The sequence below is a fragment of the Plectropomus leopardus genome, chromosome 8 (genome assembly GCF_008729295.1).
Source record: "Plectropomus leopardus isolate mb chromosome 8, YSFRI_Pleo_2.0, whole genome shotgun sequence".
NCBI lineage: Eukaryota > Metazoa > Chordata > Actinopteri > Perciformes > Serranidae > Plectropomus > Plectropomus leopardus.
The window spans coordinates 11751116-11774115 of NC_056470.1; the positions used below are offsets into that span (position 1 = coordinate 11751116).

At 38.8% G+C, this 23000-nt stretch overlaps 1 protein-coding gene across 3 annotated transcripts; it reads right to left on the bottom strand.

The window, feature by feature from the left end:
* Positions 1-9568: 9568 nt before the first annotated feature.
* Positions 9569-22730, bottom strand: LOC121947211. Of its 3 annotated transcripts, none has more exons than XM_042492154.1 (14): positions 22642-22730; positions 21588-21914; positions 21058-21162; positions 20800-20904; positions 20336-20419; positions 20099-20142; positions 19271-19891; positions 18212-18937; positions 15267-17067; positions 13979-14155; positions 13171-13344; positions 11337-11383; positions 10414-10990; positions 9569-10040 (listed from the first exon to the last, which is right to left on the bottom strand). In XM_042492154.1, exons 2-13 carry the CDS (start codon positions 21623-21625, stop codon positions 10434-10436), a joined length of 4479 nt encoding a protein of 1492 aa, XP_042348088.1. In that variant the 5' UTR covers positions 21626-21914; positions 22642-22730; the 3' UTR covers positions 9569-10040; positions 10414-10433. The 3 variants fall into 3 exon arrangements, with proteins under 3 accessions (XP_042348088.1, XP_042348087.1, XP_042348089.1); XM_042492153.1 differs by having other exon boundaries at positions 20099-20145; XM_042492155.1 differs by lacking the exons at positions 9569-10040; positions 10414-10990; positions 11337-11383; positions 13171-13344; positions 13979-14155 and adding an exon at positions 14238-14394 and having other exon boundaries at positions 20099-20145.
* Positions 22731-23000: the final 270 nt, after the last annotated feature.

Consider the following 23000-nt stretch of genomic DNA (forward strand, 5'->3'; position numbering starts at 1 on the left):
GAGTATCATATTATTATTAATCAAGGCGTACTGTGACCTAAAAAAAAACTCCACATGCAAATGTATGACTAAGAATTCATATCAGGTTTCATCTAAATTTGTTCACAGCAACGTAATTGGGGCTGAACCTGGTCCAAAGCTGATTAAAGCTTTCCCTGTACATATGGGATGTTTAGGAATATTATGCACCACATGTCTCTCTTCACCACTTTTCTTCTAAGTGACAGAGACATAACTTCACAATGAGCTCTTTCCAAAGTTTCCTGTCCTTGGCAAGACTGTGTGCAGCATCTCTCCCCAGGAGACACTCGTGTGGCTTAGTTTGTTCATCACATGTGATGAGATATCTGGATGAAATGAGCCCAGTCACAACAAAGAAAATAAGACGAGCTGAGCACAAAACATCTGCATAAATATGACACTGCTGTGCTCACATGAGGCCTCAGAATATCCTTACTCCTCAAATAAAGCCGCCCTAAGAAGAATTCTTGTTTTCTGGGTGGTGGTCTTAATGTTTGAATCAAAGATCTCATCATGACACATTTGTCCATTGAGTGAACTTCCACCTGCCCCGTGATCACCAGATTCCCATCCCCTCATTACCCCTGCAGTATATGTACCGGCCCTCTTCCACTCATTCCTAGCTTTTGCATCCTTGCCTAGCTTTACAGCCTTTTAACCTGTCTGTTTTTGGCACCCTTGCATGCTTTTTTAGATGTTTTAGCAGTTAAAATGTCCCAGCTCTGTTTGTCTGCCATGGACTTGGTTTGCATGCATTTTGCCATTTGGACTGAGCTTTAGCCTCTCCTCTGCCAACATGGTATTCGGTGTGTATTCTTGCACACTGTCAGTAAATTTGTCTACACAAACATTTTGACTGATTTGTTTTTGCATATACTTCCATGTAGTAGATTTAAATCTTGCCTGGGTGTTATCCTTAATAGTGTATTATATGTTTGAAGCACACATCAGCAGTGTTACTGTCTGCATACTATCTACACAATACTTATCTTCTTTGCCTGTCGCTTAGCCCAAAAAAGCACTGCCGTTGTCATTCACACCTTGATTGCATTCTGTATTGACTTTTGCAGTTTTGTCCTCTTTGGTCTTCCTCTCAGTGATTTCATCAGCTTCATTTGGTCCGGAATTAAGCTGTCTGTATCATTACCCTAACTCAGGCTGTCAATGACAGAGCCCCTTGGTATCTTTCCTCCGTCACATACACATCCTTCCATAATCATAGATCCTCTACCATATGCTTTCTTGACTACCATGGGGTCTTGAGCCCTCAGTCATCTTGCTCCTGCCTTAGAACTCAGTCCCAGACATTTGTCCCAGACTGGCATATTTGGTCTGATCCTGACTCCAGTGGTTATGACTCTGTTGGTTGATTAGTCAGCCCACAACAGTTTCCCCAATTTTTGATTGCCACATTTTTTTGCCTTAGGCTAAACTCCAGCTTGGAGGTTGTAGCTATTGAGAATTCATGCCTGTCTTGTAGGGTTTTCGTAAAAGTCCTTTGAAACGCACCTATCAATAAAATTGATTAATATTATGATTTTTACTACTATTATTACTAATTTCCTTCTTGGTCTATCATTTTCAGAATTATATTGTACCCGATTCGTAGTTACTGATCAATTAGAATTTACAATATCGATGTCATGTTAAATATAATACAAATAATACTATTTCCTTTTAACATGACTTTTTCAAAATACTGACTGAAACTATTCTTTTGTCAATCATGAGGCACAATATAATTATATTATACATTTATATATTAATTATAATATAAGTCTTTACTGTATAGTGCATCTTTTGATGAAAAAAACAAAAACTTTAAAACTGACTAAACCTAGTGACTTGGTCAATTGTGTATTTGACAAAATGTCTAATTTCAGCAAATATATATCGTTTACTGGACATATATACACAATGACTGCAAATTTTCCCATACTGCAATCATGTGCATGTGTGTTTATCACAGTTTGTGAATGAATTTTCTGTGACAGGACTGGTCATTTATCCTTCAACACTCACTGCCTCTCTTCTCCATCCTGACTGTCTGCACTCAGTCTCTCAACAAATGTGTGTGTGTGTGTGTGTGTGTGTGTGTGTGCCTGTGTAGAGAGACAGAGAGAAAACAGGCTGATGGTGGATCATAAATAAAAGGTCACTGCTGTATGTTCTTAGCGTGTGCCTCACATGAAGGGGAGAAACGCTACATGGAAACACATGTTGGCTCTGTGATAACCTCTGTCATAAATTTAAAGAGAAAGCAGAATGCAGAAGAAAAAAAAAAGAAAGAGAAGATGAGTGGAACAAGAGGAGCAGATGCAGCTATTTCGTTATGAATCAATCATGATTTAGATCTTTGCAGACGTTAAATATGTGTGATGAGCCCATAAAAACTTACCAGTGTAAGAAATCAAGTGGGTCATAGACACAGGCGGGCTTCCCCACTCGTGTCTGACAAGAGATACATGAGGAAACAGAGACATATTGGATCAGAAGCTTTCAGTACAATGCAAAAGACTGCAATATAACAAGGAGAGGAGAGGCAGAAAAGATTTACTTACACTGTCAACTCCTCTCTGATCCGTTAAGTGCCTCTCTGGCTTCAGCCCAAATTCAAAATCAAAAGTGCTCTCTCACACACACACACATGCACGTACACACATACACACCAGTCAGCCACCCTCAATCCATCCCATCAAATGTCTTTTAGGATTTAGTGGTGTTGAGTAGCATCATGTGTGTTCCAAATACACTTGGCTAAATGATTTTAGCTGATTTGTAATCATGAGTGGCATTTCAGTATATCAAATGCAGCTCATTCAAGTGGATTTTCAAGATTCAGTGTTCAAAAGTCTTTTGTAGGCGTATGTATGTTTAAGGACAGAGAGTTCAGAGGGAGCTTGGATATCTGAGAGAGTTCAGAGTAGAACTGATGCTCCTTGCATTAAAAAGGAGCCAGTTGCAACTGGCATCTGCGATTCTGGAGAAAGACTATTAATATATAAAGTCAACACCCAAACAAAAATTCATAATCTGCACTGTGTCTCTCTTTCACCCTGTCCTGTGCATGCACAGAGCAGCCAGCGAGCACACTATGGGGAGATACTCTCCGAATTTGACTCAATATTTAGTACATGTACATTTGTCCCCATCAATAAAAATATGAAAGTAGCAGTGCACTTTCATTTAATGAAATAAAAGAGCTCCATCATAAATTGATGCAGAAAAGACAGAAATTGGTGCATAACAATTTCAGAATGCAGGAACTTAAGTGCTTGATATCCCCTTTTCATATGTGCGGAGGTGAGCTGCGCCCTTGATTGGCTGCAATGCTTCACGCTTAATATGTTTCACAACAGCTTCAGTTTAGGACATTGAAAACATGGTGGCAGTGATATAGATCTTCTTTAGTGAGTCTTAAACACAATGAGCAAAACCATGACCATCTCGAGGGTCTGTCCTCTGACATACTCACATTTCTCTTTTACTCGTTGTGAATGGATGGCTGCCGGTGGTGAGGCGTGTGATGTTAACCACCACGGTTTGTTTACACGATGTTTGACAGGTGATCAATTTAGAGACCAACTCATGGTGCAAATAATGAGCAGTTAAGTTTTGAGTAGGACTGGGTACCGAAACCCAGTGCTACTATGGCACGGGTTCCTATTCAACCAGACCGAATTATGATGCAGTTTCCGATGCGTCATTTTGGTGCCACATTAATTGCACAGTGAGTGTGTGGCCAAGAGAGAAAGAGAGAGATTTTGTGTCTGTCGGTGTGTGCTGGTAACTTTGACTGTGAAGCTGCAGCAACCAGAGCAGAGAGTATAAAGTTAAACGTAGCAGTGCGATGTGTGAACACTTTGGGCTATTTGTCAGTGAAAAAATGCGCTAACTCCTCAAGACCCTAGTCAAGCTCCTTTCTTTCCACCTGCTAATTAAAGCAAAGGTGGTCAGCCCCAAAGTTAGCTAGCAAAGTTGGCCTCACATCAAAACTGACCAAGCTCTGTTAAGGTGGATTGTTCAGGTGGACAAGCTACGATCTCAGTCGCTTCTAATCAGCTTGTGGAGGAATCTCTGGCTGCTTATTCTCTTCTCAGTTAGGGAGACAATAATTGCTGTTATTTTGCTGTTATAAGTAGGCTACTATAGCTATGAATTAGTGTTTATTATTATTGTTGTTGGGTTAAGTTTTATTGAATATGTTAATGTAGCCTATTATGTGAATTTGTTAATAATATTTTGTATTAAAACATATTTACATGTCTAAGTGTACAATACATTGTTAAGAGGTAGGCTAATATATTCGATTGTCAGTTCACATTTGCCTTTGCAATAAAAAAGGGTGAGGGTTCTTTCACTTTGTTAACCGTCATTTTGTGCTTTATTTAAAAAAAAAAAAAAAAAAGAAGTATCGGTTCAGGCACTGTTAAAGCACTGGTACCATTTTAAAAGTATGGGTTTGGCATTAGTATCAGAAAAAACCCAAACGATATCCAACCCTAGTTTGAGTGAGCAACTATCAGTTAGGCTGTGATGACCAGTGTGAGAGTCAGAGGGTGACAAATTCTGTATGTGTGAGTGCTCCTATTTATTTGTATATTTGTGAGGATGAATTTGAGTTTCAGCTCATTGTAGTAACAAAGTTTTTGCTGTTTGAGTGTCAAGAAGACTTTGTTTTAGAGCTGAGGTTAGAAGTTGGTTCAGGTTTAACAATTGGGGCCAATCATTAGAAAATGCATTATGTCAATAAAAGTTCCGATTGTAGATGCATAAACGTGTGTGTGTGTGCGCACACTCAAAAAATATACAAACGTTTTAATGGAAGATGTTTAAATGCTCTCCCAACTTCCCTTTCTCTCTTTATCCCTGCCTATCTTACCCCATCGGCTCTCATCTAATCACTAAAGTACCAAAGGGGGGTGACCTCATCACCCCAACACCATGGTAACGCCCTGCAGCCGTGCACCCTGGGTCCCCGGGATCCTGGGAAGGTGGAGGAATGTGGAATGGGATTGGTCTGTGAGAAGCAGAGTGGACGCGCAGGGTGGGAGTGGAGCAACCTGAGGATGGATTAAATGACAGCTAGTGTAGACACACACACACACACACACACACACACAAACACACACAACTTCAATGTACAAACTGTGATAACACAACTCACACAGCTGTTCAGGTTAACACACAATATGTTTCTTCTTCTTCTGCTAAAGTATTAAATGACATAACACTTTGGACCCTAAAGCTACACACCCAGAAACACACACATGTCAATACACAAACATGTGATACCTGCAAAGCAGCAGCGATCAGAGTCTAATTCACTTTGTCTGTCCAGGCTGCAGGGCAGACCCATGAAGTGGTGGAACTGAAGGGTGCTGAAAGCCCTCATTTTCATTTACTCACACAATGTCAGGGTTGAAATATTTTAAATAGTTGAGCTGCACTCGCTTTACTGCACTTTACTAAATCACAGCACCATTACAGCTTCCTTTTAAACTGTTTAAGCAGTTCTGATGTTCCTGACGATGTAAATCAAGCACACCTCACATAGTTGACCCCGCCGGTGAATGGGGTTTATGTTGGTGAAAAAAACAGCCTGGTAAAAAGAGACAGTAAAGTCACAAATCACTTTTCTGAATGAATGTTTAGGTCAATATTTAGAGAGACTTTAAAGTTTAAATATTGAACACGTAAAGAAGAGAAAGTCAGCTGCAGAGGACAATAAATCACAGTTCTACAGCCAGCTTGGAGCTGTCTGTGTGGTTTTCTCGCTGTGCGTAGTGCTTTTGCTCTTCTATATTTGTAAGGACCAAGATTTAGGCTTTATGAGTGAAGGCATTTTTGCAAAGCAAAGACATCCAGGACAGGGCTTTCTGAGAGTTGAAACTTGGTTTCAGGGTAAATGTTAAATTTAGATTTCCTGGGAAACTTCCTGGAAAACTGGTACTTTCTGGAAAACAGTGCATCTTCAGTTGTGACATCATGCAATTAATGGGTGTAAAAAGTTAAACCAATGTCACTGAAGTCAATTTCAGTTCCATTTCCTTACAGTCTGCTGGGGCTCAGGTCCTGTTACTCTTAACGCCTATGGATTTTTATTTCATTTTTTAATTCAAAGGTCAAGTGTGTATTTAGGGGCATCTATTAGCAGCAACGAAATAAAATATTCATAACTTTGTTTTCATCACCTGAAATAACAAATAACTTTTGTAGCCTTAGAATGATGTTTACATCTACACACGGAGCAGGTTCCCTTCCACACAGGTTCCTCCCATTTTGTTTCCACAGTAGCCCAGAACTGACAAACCAAACACTGTCTCTGCATTTTTGCAATTGCCACCCATGTTCTCTAATAAGCTTGGCCACTAAATCCTACACACTAGGCCTTTAAAGATTCTTTTCATATTAGGATAAGAAAGCTTTTCAGCACACTGTCAGAAATGCAGATGTCTCAACCTCTAACCTCTAATACAGATCTTATTTTCAGAAAATGTAAGAAACCATAACGATCCATATGTTTGTGTGTTTCAGTGGAGTAACCAAATGTCTGAGGGATCATTTTTCTGTCAGTTTAGTCAGTCAAATGTGATTAAAGCAGAGGGTGACAACTTCTAGAGGCCATAGTAATCATTATGGGAGCAAATAAGAAAGTGAGGTGATGTGGTGCAAAGAATGAGGTCAGGGTGGATGGACAGGTCAAACAAGCACAGGACCTTCATTTAGGAGACAGCTGTTTGTGTCCCATGTGAAACCAAAAGTCTAAACCTAACTAAGTAGTTTTCTTTCTGAAACCTAACAGCATAGTTTGAAAAGCATAACTGCAACCTTTTCACACTATTAATCATGTGTTTTAGTCTGTGACTATAAATACTGCCATGCCATCGTTCTACAGGGTCAAAATTTGGATTTAGTATGAAAACATTTTTACCATTGGACTACAATCATATTTCACTGACAGCCCACTATCCCAAAAACACATATTGCTCCAAAGTCAAGTTTTATTGAAAATACACACTCCCTGCAGTGAGTTTCAGTTTTCCTGCTGCATTTGAGCCACTAATCTCAGGTGTGTTTGCTGACCTTTTGTTGCATTTTCCTGAGGCATGTTTTTCACCAATCTGTCCCTGCTTTATCAGCAACTTTTGTGCCACAAATGTAGGTGTTTTTAAAGAAAAAGAAAAAAGACCTTTTCATTGCCATGACCAAGTGGGTTTTTTTTTTGCCTAAACTCAACCATACATTCACCACAGTGCAGTATCCGTGGTTTACAGAAACGTACAATGCAAACATGTTTTCTGGCCATAAGGTTGTCTAACTGCAGGGAGTGTGTAATGTCAGAGAAAATGGACTCTGGAGCAATGGCTGTTGGCGGCATGGGCTTTTGAACCAATGGGACATTTCTTAGACTAAGCATACATCAGAATTTTGGGCCATCGGAACAATGCAGTCCCCCCATAAGTACGGTGATACATGCATCTGTCGTCTTGGGGGAGTCGTTGGCACCTGCACTATTCTGTCGTCAAGCTATGACAATGAGTTGGCTCTGTTGGTTGACAAAGTTATCTAAATGACTAAAAATAACAGCAGCACAAGCATTTAACAAAGCGCTTTGGGGTGTTGAAACATACAAAACATTTCTTCATCGCTGAAGGAGGAAAAGGTTTTCACTTTTAAAGCAGTGACATTATCACACACACAAAGTGCCTTGTTTCCATTCAGCAAACCCACACAAACCCTCATTCATCCAACTCAAGGCTTCCACAGGCAGCTCTCTAATCAAAACAAATCTTCAGAGACAGAGGCTGAGCGAGATAGAAAGAGCGTGAGGCACTCTGAATGTGTTGTCAATTAGCAGCAGCAGCTCAATAGTAAGGAATAAAAGAAGCCGAAAAAGGAAAAGATCCTGAATGAATCAAACAGGTCTGTTGTTTTTATGAGGTCTCTGATGTGGACCCAGAACTAAATGTTTAAGTGTGAGTTTTTCAGCCTCTTCAAAGCTTTGGTCAAGAATTAGGTTTACAAAAACAACGACGTGGCTTGTGCAAAGAGGCCCTCAAAAAGCTGGTTGCTGCATTGTCCCGGACACTTCCTTTCAGTACTCGGTTTCTCCTCCCTGTGCTCCTTCTCTTGCTCCAGCTTTCCATCGACCCTGTCCTTCACGGGTGTAATTCATTACCGCCTACGTTCAAATGCACACAGACTTGCACAGCCAACATGCGAAAGCATTTGGTTAGAGAAATCAAGTATAGTTTTCACTACTTTGAAGTTTATGATATGAAAATGCGCATTGGTCCTGTGCCTATTTTGAGCACACCACTGTGTATGTTTAGGGTAGTATGTGAATTGGCCCCAGGACGAGAACCACAGTTTCTAATTTGAGCTGCATTGTTTAAATAATGTTCAAGATATTTGACATTTAGTTTCTCTGTGTTTGGTTTGGACACTGGACGGTTAGCTCTGGGAAAGCTTAAATTGGTTTCCAAATTATTCAAAGGAAACCGGTGTCAAAATCATTGGTTATGTTGTGTAATCGTAGCAGACCCGGAGATAAAAGTAGACTGGAAAAAATAAAATATAGCAGCAATCTGAAGATTGGAAATCTTAAGAAATGTTAGAAAATACCAGTAAACCATACATAATACATAGCTCCATAAGGGGCCAGACTTTTCTTTCATTTGGTTTTCTTTTCTTCTCTCTACAATGTGAAAGACATTAATGGAAATAAGTTCTCCCATCACGCTCAATCCCAATGCCTTCAGCTGTGTCTGTCAGTCCAAATATGTTATTTCAACATCACATCACGTCTTGAGTCTAGAGGAGAAACACTGCAGCTGCATTCACTCACCCATTTATTTGTCTCCATTGACCAAGTTTCCTCTCACTACTATGTAACACGGACAACAAAACCCATGGCACTTCTTCATTTGGATCAGATGGAGGGAAAGGTTAACAAATTGTGTCTGACAGCTGCTCGACTGTTCTGATATCACAGGAAGAAAAGGGAAAAAGAAATACAAAAGGAAAGAGAGATATGGATGAAGGTACAGAAGGTCTGAAATGATGGGCTGACACACAGTGAGGAGGATAGACATGAGGAGAGAAGATGAGGAAGAAGATGCAGCTATTGGCGAGCAATGGTGCAAAACAAGTGCAACAAAATGGATGTAGTGATTGAGAATTAAGGAAGGATTCGCCCTGTCTTAGCTCTCTGTGACGGCTTTCTTCACTTTTTTTTCTGATGCCTCACCAACCAACTATGATGGATTTTGCTTTCCGATGTGAGTGGATGATGTCATATGATCTAATTCTTCTTGAGCATAACTCCTCCTTAAAAGATAAGTCTGTCTTAAAACCACATACTGGTGTTCATATGAAGAATTAAACAGTTTTTAACTGCTCTGATGAATCCTTCTGTTAGTCTGGCCATGAACAAGATTTATACACACTTCTGTTTAGTTGTAATAAAAGAAGCTTTATTTATTATTTACAAGCATAACAACAAAAATGACAAAGTTTTCCATATTTTAACATCAAAATCTCTTCAAAAAAATATAATGGATTTTATACATTCTTTACTATTGTGCACATAATTATTCATGCCAATTATTCTATGTGCTACATTAAACATAAAACACGTCATAAACTATTAATGGCAGTCGCTCAGTGGTCCTGTACAAACAGATTGTGGGTTAGCATACGGGCAGTTCCATGACACTTTCCTCTTTTATTACAGTCTACCCCACATTGACACAGACAATTTGACATAAAATACGTTGAATTCTAAAAGCAACTAATTTCCTTAAAACTTAAATGAAACAAGAATACTCTATCAAGCAGGAACAAAGCTGATCAAATCCTGCACATTTACATCTGTATATATGCTCAATTCTCTGGAGCATGTTTGTACCTGCTGCTCTCCTTAATACGTTCATCAGTTTAGGCAGAAAGTGATGAACATTACATATAATTAAAAACCTACGACAACTTTCATCAGCTCACAAAAACAGCTTGCCACAAAGGAGTCTGTTTAAATTGTTATCCTCTGTAGTATCACAATGACTTTAATAATGTGAACACAATTTACATGATAAGCAAACATGTCTGAAAAGAAAAGCGAAATGGGATGTCAATGTTCTGCATGCAAAGACGATTTTAGAAACAAATGAAAAGCAAGTAAAATATATATTTCACAGTTTTACAAAAATATTTATTTTTTTCATCACATCATTTTCCTAACAACTCTATTTCCTCTTCCACAATGTTCATATACTGACTGACATTATGAACGGATGAAAAACATCAGCAGAAAATAGTTCCGCATCATGGCATTGAAATGATGCAGGTTAGCTTTTGCTAATCTGTTGAAATGTCAGGATTGGCATCAACTGATCACTACAGTACTTTCCTCATTCAATCTCTTTCAAAGTCACAGAGCCCTTCTGAAACCAGAAGCCTGGGAAGAGGGGTTCTGTGAATCGGGCATGGAAGGTGTGTATGAGGCTCAGCTTTTCTGATGTGACACCGTAATAAGTCAGAGTACCACCTTCCCAGTCCAAAAACACTGCTATTTTTGGGAAAATGGGCACTCTGGGCTTTTTATTCCTATGGATATTTGGGAAGACCACTGTGGATTTCTCCCCATGTAGGGGAGTGTGTCCATCCTGTGAGCAGAGCAGACTCCAGGACATCTCATTGCATCCTAGACCACCACTTCTATCCCATTTCCTACCCACTGCTCTATATGCCAGTGCGATGCCGACTGTCCCTTCCCACTCCACCTCCCAGTAGCAGAGGCCTTTTAGGCCTTCATCACAAAACACCTGACTCCTCTTAAACCTGTCACTGTTTTCAGGTCGTTCCACCTTCTCCTTCACTGTATCCACAGTTTTTACTCTTCTGTTCCCTTCAGACAGAACAAGCCTCTTGCTTGCAGTGTTTCCATCAAGCTTCAGATCTGCACCATCTGATAAAGAAACAGAGGACACATCATTTTGTGTTTGTTTGTTGTTTTGTTTTAATTATTGTGAATTTAACAGACTACAAAACATTGATTCCATATGGTCTAGATAAAATCCCCAAAACATAAATTCAAGCTGGAATCTTAAGAGAGGTAAAGATGAATTGACTTGTGATTTTGAATTTGATTTGAAAGTTAGACAGATCAGGGCACACACTGCCTATGAAGTTAGGTGACATAGGCAAATTACTGGACATCCTTTTCAAATTTATCTGGCGTGAGCTTAGTGTCTAAGGGTCAGCTGAGGTTTTAACATGAAATGATTAAAAAATTTAAAATAATAGAGACTTACACTTCTTCAGCCCTGGCTTTAATCGATGTGCTCCACCATGGTCCACACTGTACAAAAAAAATATAGTGGTGTCACTGACAAATTTCCAACTTATATAATATATGATACAATACAATCTAGGATCAGTTACAGTATATGCTTCACCAACCACTCGAGTTACACTTACTGTTTACATACATGTCTGTGAAAACATGGATGCTTCATGCACATCTTCCCCTCGAAGCACAGATCTATACAATCAGCACAGTTTCAAGGTTTCCCAAGATTAGTGTCATCAGTTCAGTATCTGACCAAATGTCTCTGCTTATGGTCCTGAGATACGATGTTAAGTAATGGCCAGAAAATTGTCTTTGTAGAACATTATGATGTCACAGTGACGTTGATCTTTGATCTTTTGCATATAAAATGTAATTACTTCATTATTTTATCCTATTAGACTTTTGTGTGAAATGTTGTCCTAATTAGCATATGAATTCTTGAGTTAAAGCAAAAAAAAACATGTTTTGAAAGGTCACAGTTACCTTGACCTTTGACCTCCCAATTCTAAGTGGACATTTTAACTAAATTTGAAGAAATTCCCCCAAGGTGCTCTAAAAATAACACATTAGCAAGAATGAGACAGGTGCAAGGTCAGAGTGACCTTCATCTTTGACCTTTTTTTTTTTTTAAAAAAAAATTATATTATTCATTTGTTTTATTTTGTTTTGTTTTGTTTTGTTTCATTCTGTTTTGTGAATACTTGACTTTTGTTGTATGTCTCTGTCTTTATAAATTCCCTTTTAGCTGTTTAGCTGCTTTTAGCTGTTTATATGTCTATAAATTCGTCGAACACGATCTAAAAACAAAACAACTGCTCTTTGGTGGCCACCTCTGAACAACTTAGTGTCACAAAGTGTCACAAAAAATAAAGCATCGCTCTGCAGTGCTGTTGCTTGACCATTGAGCAGAAAGGTGCATTCAAGCAGAAAATAGCAAAAATGGCACGAAGGTGTGCAGCAAGTCTCCCTTTTGAAAATAAATTAAATAAAGGGGAGATTTTCATCCAGTTTCTTTTTTTTTCTTTCAATATCTTAGATAAGCAGTTCAACTCTCATATCACAGTAGCCATAAAGTGGTATATTGCTGCAACTCTAGTCCCAGGTAAAGAAAAGCAATGCCACATCATTCATTTTTTTGCAACATCACTTTTTGCAAGAGAAAAGTTGTATCTTTTGCAAGGCTTGCATAAGCTAATCACAAGAGGTGAAATAAGGTGATTTTTCAGTTTGCTGAATGGATTGTTTTCTCAAGAATTTGGTCACGCTGTATTGTCACAATGTGTTCTGCATGCATTTCCACCTTGCATTTACATGTGCTGTTCCTTATTTTCATAATATATCCAGATAACCACTGCATGTTAATACCAGTGTAAATGGGGACATCCTTCTCTAAATACGAAATGAATTCTTGAGTGTTTTGGTAACTAGCCTGCTAGCTAATAAGATAAAATATTGAGTTTAGATTTGACCTTTGTGTATATGTTGTCTTATTAAAAGTTGGTGAAACAGTAATGTCACAAAAACATGTAGAATATAAAAACATAGTGTCTTAGGGTGTCAGTGGCTGAGTGGGTAAAGCAGGCACCCGTTGAATAAAGACAGTGTCTTTGGCGCAGCGGCCTCAGGTTTGACTCCGGCTCGATGCCCTTTGCTGCATGTTGTCCCCACTCTCTCTCCCCCTTTCACGCTGTTGATGTGTCCTGCCTGTTAAAAGGCTAAAATGCCAAAAATATAATCTAAAAAAAAAAAAAAAAACGAAACAAAAAAAACAATAGCATCTTGACATATTAACATACCAGACTGTCTTCAGGCTCTTATTTGGATCTGTAGCTATATCAGAGAGCATCTTCTCTCCATCAGCTCCTAGGTGATTGTAACTGAGATCCAGATGTTTCAGTGAGGAGGCATTGGACTTAAGAGCTGAGGCCAGGAATGAGCAGCCCTTCTCCGTCACCTGACAGCCTGACAGCCTGCAGACCACACACACACACACACACACACAGACACACACACAGATGCACGTCTTATTTTAAGAAATTATTTCTTGTTTCTTGATATCATGCCATTCCTACAAATTCTGTCATTGCATCTGTCTGGTATATGGTGATAAAGGGCAAGGCAAAGTACACTACAGTGTGAAGGAGAGTGCAGTTTCCTCCTGGCACATTAATGTCTATATCAAGACAGGATTTACAGTGCATATGTGGCCACTAAGCATAGAACACATAAGCTGTGTTCAAATCCTCATACATTTGCTTAAGTTTATTTTCTGTCGTCTGAACTCATTGTCAGGTCTGTTATGTTTAACAGTATTAATATCCCTAATATACTTCTTTAGAAAGGTCATTTAAAGTAGTCTGAACATGGCCAGAGAGAGCTGTGATAGGTGAACAGGTTTTCAGACAGCTGAAATAACCGCATCTAAATTTTTTTTTTATTTTATTTAAAGAAATAGTCTCGTTGTTTAACTATGTCAAGTTAAACTGGGTTCAGCTTTGGAGTCATTACTTTACCAAAACTTTTGATATACTATACATTACTATACATTTATACATTTTCTGCCACTCACTGTAAAAAAGGACAGTCAATGTATTGTGCACTTACTTGAGAATCTCCAGTTTACAGTGTACGCTCCGTAGGCCTTCAGCAAGCAGCTCCACACCTGAATCCAGCAGGTCGTTATGACTCAGGTCCAGCTCTGTGAGATTACAGGATGCAGAGCTGAGGACTGAGGCTGACAGACCTCTGCAGGATTTCTCAGAGAGCTCACACCAACTCAGCCTGTAAGAAAATGTGTAGGTTTATATAGGCATGCACCACTGAGGACAGGCAGAATAAAATAATATGGTCTAGTGAAAAATATTTAGACACCGAAGAGACTGTGTTGTTCTTATTATAGAATATGGTTAATCACAATACAACCATAAGAGTAATTACTAGTAAGACACGGGGGTTACAGGAGTTCTTCCCCAATCACTGGAGTTCTTTCTCTGGAGTTTTTCCTTGGCTGATGTGAGGGTCTAAGGGCAGAGGGATGTCATACACTGTAAAGCCCTCTGAGGCAAACCATGTTTTGTGATAATGGGCTCTATAAATAAAATTGACTTGACTTGACTTGACTTGACACCACCAGTATGGAGGTCAGCTCAAGTCATCCCACTACATCAAAATGGATACACTAATAATATACAATTATGCCTCACAAACTCTAAAATCTCCCCACTTTAACAATTCTAAAAACTCTGTTTGACAGGCATCTACATTCTTATCTAGAATATAACAGTACTCTCCAGCCACAGCAGGTTTTAGACCTTTAGAAATAAATAAGGGAGTACCACAAGGATCTGTGTTGGGTTCACTCTTATTTACAGTCTACATAAACAATATTATCACTCCAGCACAGACTTATAATATCATTTTTTTATCCAGATGATAGTCTTGTATGCAGTTGACTCCTCTTCCACTCAAGTTATATGAAAGTTTCAAAGTTACAGTCTGTTTTTAACATTCTCCAGACTTCTCTGTGAGGACAGGGAAATTATTGTTCACAGTTTGTGTGCCACCCAGGTCATCACTTAAGAGCTGGCCTTTTATTGAAAGGCTCACCCAGCATACAACACATCTCATTATATGCATTGTAGAAACTTGGGCCCAACTTGTAGCCCACCTTACCCACATGATCAGAAACATAAGGGCCTACATTAAGCAGATGGTCATTACAATTGCCTGAACAGTACTTTTTTTAGCCCAGGGATAGCCTATTTGAGGCTCTCATGGAGATGGTAAACTGGCTTCAATTTTTAAATAGATATAACACTCTTTTATATAGTGTATTGCATGATAACATCACACTTTCAAGGGCATATATGAGAGAGCATTTGAAAATACTTACAGAGTAGTTTTGGAGACTTTGACCACTGGCAACATCCCTAGAAGAACTTTCTCTGATTTCAGGTACTTTTTCAGATCAAACACATCAAGCTTCTCATCTGATGTCAGCAGCACAAATGTCAGAGCTGACCACTGGGAGGCGGAGAAATTTTCAAATGTATGTGTTCCTGAGCGCAGATAATCTTTAACTTCCTTCACAAGAGAGTGGTCATTTAGTTCATTCAGACAGTAGAAAAGGTTGCAATTTCTATCAGCATCACTATTCTCTTCCCGAATCTTTTCTTTGATGTACCCAATGGTTTCTTCATTGGTCTTCTTGTTGTTTTCTGTTTTCTTCAGCAGCTCTTGCAGTAGATTCTGATTGGTCTCCAGAGAGAGGCCTAGCAGGAAGCGGAGAAATAGATCCCAATCTCCATTTTTGCTACCCAAAGCTTTGTCAACCGCTGTCTTGTAGAAGTCTGATGCAGACAAGTCTTCAGCTGTTGAATCAGGCATGGTAAGCAGATTTTTACCTGTGTTATTGAATGTGTGGAAGACATGAAAAGCTGCCAGGAACTCTTGAATGCTCAGATGGACAAAGCAGAACAATTTCTGTTGGTAAAGTCCACAGCTTTCTCGTGTAATCTGAGTGAATAATCCTGAGAAGACTGCAGTTTTCTCTATGTCAACACCGCACTCTGTCAAGTCTTCTTCAGTGAAGAGAAGGCTTCCTTTTTCTAGCCCCTCAAATGCCAGTTTCCCCAGAAACATGATTGTTTCCTTGTTCCTTGTATTCCAGCATGAATCTGTCTCAGAACTGTCACCTGTCTCATCTGCACCATACTTCACATTAGCCTGTCTGCACTGTAGCACAAGGAAGTATATGTACATGTCAGTCAGAGTTTTGGGCATTCCTCCTTCTTGGTTTCTGTTCACAAAGTCTTCCAGAACTGTTGCTGTGATCCAACAGAAGACAGGGATGTGACACATGATATAAAGGCTCCTTGATTCCTTGACATGAGACAAGATTTGCTCAGCAAAATCCTTATCACTGAATCTCCTCCTGAAGTACTCATCCTTCTGCTCATCATTAAATCCTCGCACCTCTGTAACCCGGTCAACTTTATCAGTAGGAATAATGTTGGATGCTGCAGGTCGGGAGGTGATCCAGATTTGAGCTTTGGAAAGCAGATTTCCTTTGATGAGGTTTGTCAGCAGAACACTCACTGAGGTTGGCTTCCTAATATCTGTCCAGGGGTAACTTTTATCAAAGACAAGCTCAAGGCGGCATTCATCAAGGCCATCCAGGACAACTAGGATTCTGTATTTGTCATAGTCAGTTATTTCTGATGTCTTCATAGCCGGGCAAAACTGATTGATGAGATCCTCTAAGCTGTGTTCTTGGTCTTTTCTCAAATTCAGCTCTCGAAAAGAAAGTGGAAACATATAAAATATATCCCTGTGGGCCTCATCTTCAGCCCAGTCCAGCATGTACTTCTTTGTCGCAAATGTCTTTCCGATGCCTGCCACTCCTAATGTCAGCACAGTTCTAATTTCTCTTTTTTGTTCTTCAGATCGTTTGAAGATGTCATGATACTTAATAGATGTTTCTTGTCCCACTGGTTTGAACTTTGCATCTTGAACTTGTTTGATCTCATGCTGAACATTGACCTCTCCTCTCTCTCCTTCTATGATGTAGAGATCTGTATAGATCTCGTTCAGAAGAGCAGAGGTTTTCTGCATATCCATCCCCTCTGACACATGGGTGAATTGCTCCTTCAGCTGAGATTTCAGCATCCATTGACTTGCGACATCAGGCTTACCTGAATGAAAATATACAAATATATATATATTTATATTTTTTAGTTATGCAGACAGAAATTAGACAATAGTTTTGATTAAAGTAGTAGTAGTAGTACTAGTAGTAGTAGTAGTATCAAGCATTAAGTAGTTATTTTTGTATTTAGTTTGTTTTGGTACACACTGGACAACTAAAAGGGAGGCAGGACTGAAAACATTTAAGAATTAGGTTAATAGAGGGTTATGAATATGAAGCAAAATTACATTATGTTTCTTCCTTGGTTAATCTTTTTCTATCCACACTTAGGCCATTTACGCATTTACATTTTTGATTTGTTGGTTTTTGAGCCAAAGGGACGATTCTATTTTTTCTTATCGCGGCGGTTTGTTTTAATGGCTGTTTATTTATGACAACTATGGTAAATTGGCTCTATGCTTCCTTTCTTAAAGTACAGATTTTTCCTCTAATGACTAGCAGCAACTGAATGAATATTTAATTTAAAAAATGTATGAAAAAAAGGCATTTCCCAAGCCAATCCTAAGGATCGGAATTGGGGCTGATCCATAAATATTTCTAATTGATTGTTGTTGGATTAAATAATGTCAATCAGCTTCCACACATCTCTTTGCTGTACTCTCCTTTATGACAGCCTACAGTGCCAGAAGTTGTTCCATACATAAGTGAAAATTACAGTGTGTGAATTTATTCAGCTGCTTTACTGCAAGTTCTAACAGTGAAGTTGACAAAATATGCATTTTCACTAAACTCATATGGTAACAAATTTGTCTTTTCTCCTCTTTTTTCTTGTTATCAATGGTAGTGGCAGCAACTCAGATAAATATTTTATCAACATTTGGGTAAATGTAAGAACAGCATCATACTATGTATGGGTAGATTCTCAATATAACATACTTGCAATTACACATTAGCAGTCCAGTGCAACACCACCTCTACCGTAAGGTCTAAATTTGGTTATTTGGTAGTTATTGACAACTCTTTATTATACTGTCTGAGGCAAAGAAAACAATTTTTTCCAGCTCTTAGTTTTAAATATATGGCAGTTTTGAGCCTTTTTGCAACCTTATGGCCTCTGTTTGATTTTGATTAAGACACTGTAAACATGCATTGGTTTAACTGACAGTCTTCATCCACACTCTTAAGCTTACATCGTATTTCTGTCATCCTGTCGACACGTCCATTAGGCAGCTTCAGTCGGGAAGTTATCCAGAGCTGGGCAGAAGGAAGCAGGTCACCTCTGATGAGGTTCGTCAGTAGCACACCCACTGAAGCTGGCTCTCTGATATCAGTCAAGGTGTCATTGTTGTCAAAGTCAAGAGGAGGCTGATAAGCATCCAAACCATCCAAAATAAATAAAACTTTGAGATGTTCAAAGTCGGAGATCGCAAATTCTTCTGTTTCCTTGTACAAATTGTTAAGAAGTCCAATCAAACTGACTTTTTCCCCTTTTAGCAAATTAAGTTTAAAGGCGTGAAGTGGAAATACAACTTCTTCTTTTTTGCTCTTTGTCATTGCCTTTGCTGCATCAATAAGCCAGGTTAAAACTGAGTTCTTGTCATTTTTAGCCCACTCTTTAACAAATTTCTGTACAGTGAAGGATTTTCCAATACCAGCTTCTCCAGTAGTCAGTACAGTTCTGGTCGTTTGTCCTTTTGTATCTTTAAAGATATCAGATACTGAATTCACCTGTACCACTGATTTTGCAGCAGTACATCCATTTTTCTCGTCATCACTGACCTCACCACTTCTGTGTTCTCTCATGATGTGTTCTGTGTTTTTCTGGTTAGGATGATTTAAGTCTTCATCTTGAGTGATTTCACTCAGAAATCGTTTTCTCAGTGCTGAGGCCAGCTTCTCTCGTCGCTTGGAGGTCTCTGAATAAACATAACAAAGTTATTGACAATAGATACAAGCAGCATGATCAATTATCTTGGTATGAAAATCTGACTTTTGAACATAGTCACCTAAAATTGTTTGTAGTACAACACAGTGAGCAAGTAATAAGAAAAAACATGTAAACTAAGAAAGGGTGGTTCCTAATAAGATGATGTTAATAAAGTTTTCTAAAATATTTTCATGTTTGCAGCGTTGCAGTATTTCCTAGTCAAAATAGATTTTCTCAAACTAACAAAAACCATGAGACACAATGCAGATTACACAATACAGAGTATGAGTTTTAAACATCTTAAACTGTCATGGCTTTGTACCTCGACATTCTGTCACTTTGTGAATGAATTCGGGAGGAATCTTGTCAACTCCTGAAGGTTGGGAGATGATCCAGAGACGAGCAGAGGGGAGCAGATTCCCCTCGATGAGATTTGTTAGCAGCACATCCATCATGGCTGGCTTTTCCATATCGGTGAACTTCTCGTTCTTTGCAAAATCAAGAGGAAGTTTACATTCTTCCAATCCATCAAGGACAAAGGCTATTCTATAGTTGTCATACTTGCAATCTTCACGTTTATCACTGAGGGAATGACAAAGCAGCTCTTTCATGCTTTGAGGTTTGCCAGTTTTTGAATTCAACTCACTGAACTTAAATGACACTATGAAGTCTATGTTTTTGTTGGTTTTTCCTTTTGCCCAGTCTACCATGAACAACTTTGTTTGGAATGTTTTACCAACCCCAGCCACGCCCTTCATTAGTACTGTTCGCTCTTTGTTTTTCCTTGATGTAGGAAATAATGAATCAAATTTCTGTGCTTTAGCCTTGCCATCTTCTATCTTGAAGAGTTCTGTGTCACTGTCCTTTCTCAGTTCGACCTCATGCTCACGGCAAATTCTCTCCTTCAGGTCTTGTGTGAGTTTTTGTTTGATTTTTATTTCCACTAAAAAAAAAAACAGAGTGTAGTGTCACAATCCTACACAATATATTGGCAGCTATAACATGTTGTGTACATGTTGTACAAATGATGTAGCTGATGTGGTATCACTGCATTTAATGTTCTGTGTTTATATTCATATATTCATATTAAAAAAAAATAGTACTGATTGTAAATCTAATGAAGTGTCTCTGTCGCTCCTTTTTTGAGTACCTTTGCTGAGGTCATGCCCATCCTGGTCAGTTGTCTTGGGAGCACTGCTTTGACACAGAAAAGACACATTGACTGTGACAAAGATAAATATATTCATTACCTTTGAGGCGAAATGTATTTTTCTGTATGTACATCTCTCCAGCTTCTCTGCTCTACTGCATTAACTTTTCATGATGTTTGTTTTCGTGTCTTTGTCTGCTATAGCTGTAATAATGTGTATGCACAGTGTTTTTGTACCTTGACTCAGACATGAACCTGAGTGGATCATCCTCAGGAACTTTGCAGTGTGCAGGAGAGACTGGTCTCCTGTGCTCAAGCGGGCTGTAACACAGAGTCATTTCAGTGATTTCATAATAACAAACTCCAACAACTGTGACATTGCTGTCAAGCTTCAAACTGGTAATTACTTATCTAACTACTCTGACTTGGTATTCTCATTATATTAATCATCTTTCAAGGCGCCCAGAGGCTCACTTGATAGAGCGGGCACCCCATATACAGAGGCTGTGTCCACACTGCAGTGTCCGCGGGTTCGAGTCCGGCCCCTGTCCTTTGCAATATGTCATCTTCTCTCTCTCCTGCTTTCAGCCTATGTCTATCCTGTCCAATAAAGGCAAAAATTAAAAACTATCTTAAAAAAGTATCATCTCTTTATCCCTGGATCTCTATATCAAAGCATGAACATAACCAAAATGTCTTACCCTGGTTCTCCTTCACTGAAGTTGAGAGGATCATCCTTGGACCAGTCACTCTTCATGGAAACATTGCTGGGTGCAGGGGAAACTGGTCTCTCTTCCTCCAATGGACTTTAACAGAGATTTTTAAATGCTTTTAAATTTCCAAACAATAACACTTTCACTATCCTTATTTTTTAACTTTAAGATTAAATTTACGGTAAATGTTTTTATAGTCTCTGTGTCCCTCTGTATCAAAGCATGAACATAACCAAAATGTCTTACCCTGGTTTTCGTTCACTGAAGTTGAGAGGATCATCCTTGGACCAGTCACTCTTCATGGAAACATTGCTGGGTGCAGGAGATACTGGTCTCTCTTCCTCCAATGGACTTAAAAAGAGATTTTTAATGCTTTTGAATTACCAGCAGTAATACCTTTAAAATCTTTAATGTTATTTATTTTTGCTCCAAGCTGGTGTTTACTTTATTTTCTCCTAGTCTCTGAGTCCCATTACTCTTCATGAGAATTGGTCTTTTGTGTTGAAACCATCTTTTACACAGATTTTCAAAAAGCCTTAAGCCCAGTCAAACGAACATTTTCAACAGCATAATTTGAGAGGAAATTTGTTATTTTAAATCGAAGTGCTGCTATCATATATATACACAGGTGAGAAATTAAGAGATTAAATCACTCTAAAGTTTGGAGGTGAAAAGCATGCATCAACAATGGTATATCCTGTATGGAGAGATGGGTGCATTCACCACATATTTATTTGACATGACACTGATATTCTGCCTGAGCTGAAAACACTTACTTGTCAGGTGATGTGACTTCGGCCTGTTGTTCATACATGGTTGTTTTAGAGGATGAATTATCTGTTTTCCCGTGAGGCAGAATATAGTAGCTGCATTTTTTTTTTTTTTTTTTTTTTTACATTTTTCCAGCTACTTGTCTTTTTCACCAGGCTGTAGTTCCAGCACAGTCTCCTTGCTAAAAAGACAGGCTTGCCTTCAAAGGCTGTCCATCACCAGTAAGCTTTATGGCAGTCTCTCTTCCTGCAGAGGTCCTCTCAGTTCACAGACCCACTCATTACTGGGCAGGTCCAGAATTCAAATGTATTTCATTTCACCCAACACCAACGCTGGAAAAAAGTGAATATGACTTCAAGCCTTTAAATCCAGTCAACATGTCAACAACCAAAGTAGAATTTCCTTGAAAAATACAAATGAATTAAAAAAAAATCTACCTTACATATAAAAACAACACCAGGTAAAAGTCTAGCAATATAATCTCAACTTCCTCTAGAGTTATTATGGTTGGGAAAAGTCCTTGGGTAATGATTAACATCAATATGATTAAAACTGTGGACCTTGTCCTTGATGTCGACCTTGATTATGATCAAATATAGTGTGATAAGAATTACGAAGAAATGGCTGCCCCGCATTACTTAAAAGGTTTGTATTAATCAAACTAACTTTAAACGTCTCTCTGCCAGCTGCATGTCTATGGGTTCTCTCTGTGTGTGTGTGTGTGTGTGTGTGTGTGTGTGTGTGTGTGTGTGTGTGGGTGTGTGTTTGTGTGTGTGTTTCAGGCCTATGTATTTTGCGCTCTTCCTGAAGCTAAATACGATGTACAAGGTGTGCATGTAACAAACAAAGGAATGTGAGTACCTTGTCAGACATCAATAGCAATATATCCCAGTATGTATATATACTGTATGTGCTATTTCAATGCAAGCAGGTGTTCATGTAGGCTGTTAAGGCCTCCAGTTTGTCCGAATTAAAGAAACATGAAGGCTAGCATGATACCACGTCATTAAATTGTATACACATTAAATTACATTAGTTGACAAACTGCATCAGTCCTACCAGAACAGATGAGGTTAAAATCCTTCAGTTTGTAAAGCTGATCCCTCTAACGCAGGCTTTGCCCTTGTAACAGTGCTTTCCTGGCAGAGCTGAAAGCTACATTTTCACTTTCACTTTCAGCCACTGCTCCTCCCTCCTTTGAGTCCCTGACGCTTACCCTGACAGCTGTAATTATGTGTTGCTGTGGCAACTTGTAGAATGCATAACCCTAATTCATTACATTTCTGCAAACTGTCATTGAAGTAAAATCTTGATCATTATGATTAATAAACATCAGAAGATTGATTATAGCAGTCATGTCCAAACAGGCCTAATAAAGTACACTAAATGACCACTTACAGTGAGATGAATGTAAATCA

Bases quoted from the DNA above. Each gene is read 5' to 3' on its own strand.
- LOC121947211 (XM_042492153.1), bottom strand. From the start codon at position 21,625: ATGTATGAACAACAGGCCGAAGTCACATCACCTGACAA. The intron at 18,938-19,270 runs GTACAAAGCCAT...ATGTTTATTCAG, and splicing joins CAAAGTGACAGAATGTCGAG to AGACCTCCAAGCGACGAGAG. The intron at 17,068-18,211 runs GTAAGCTTAAGA...ATTTTCATTCAG, and splicing joins CAGGATGACAGAAATACGAT to GTAAGCCTGATGTCGCAAGT.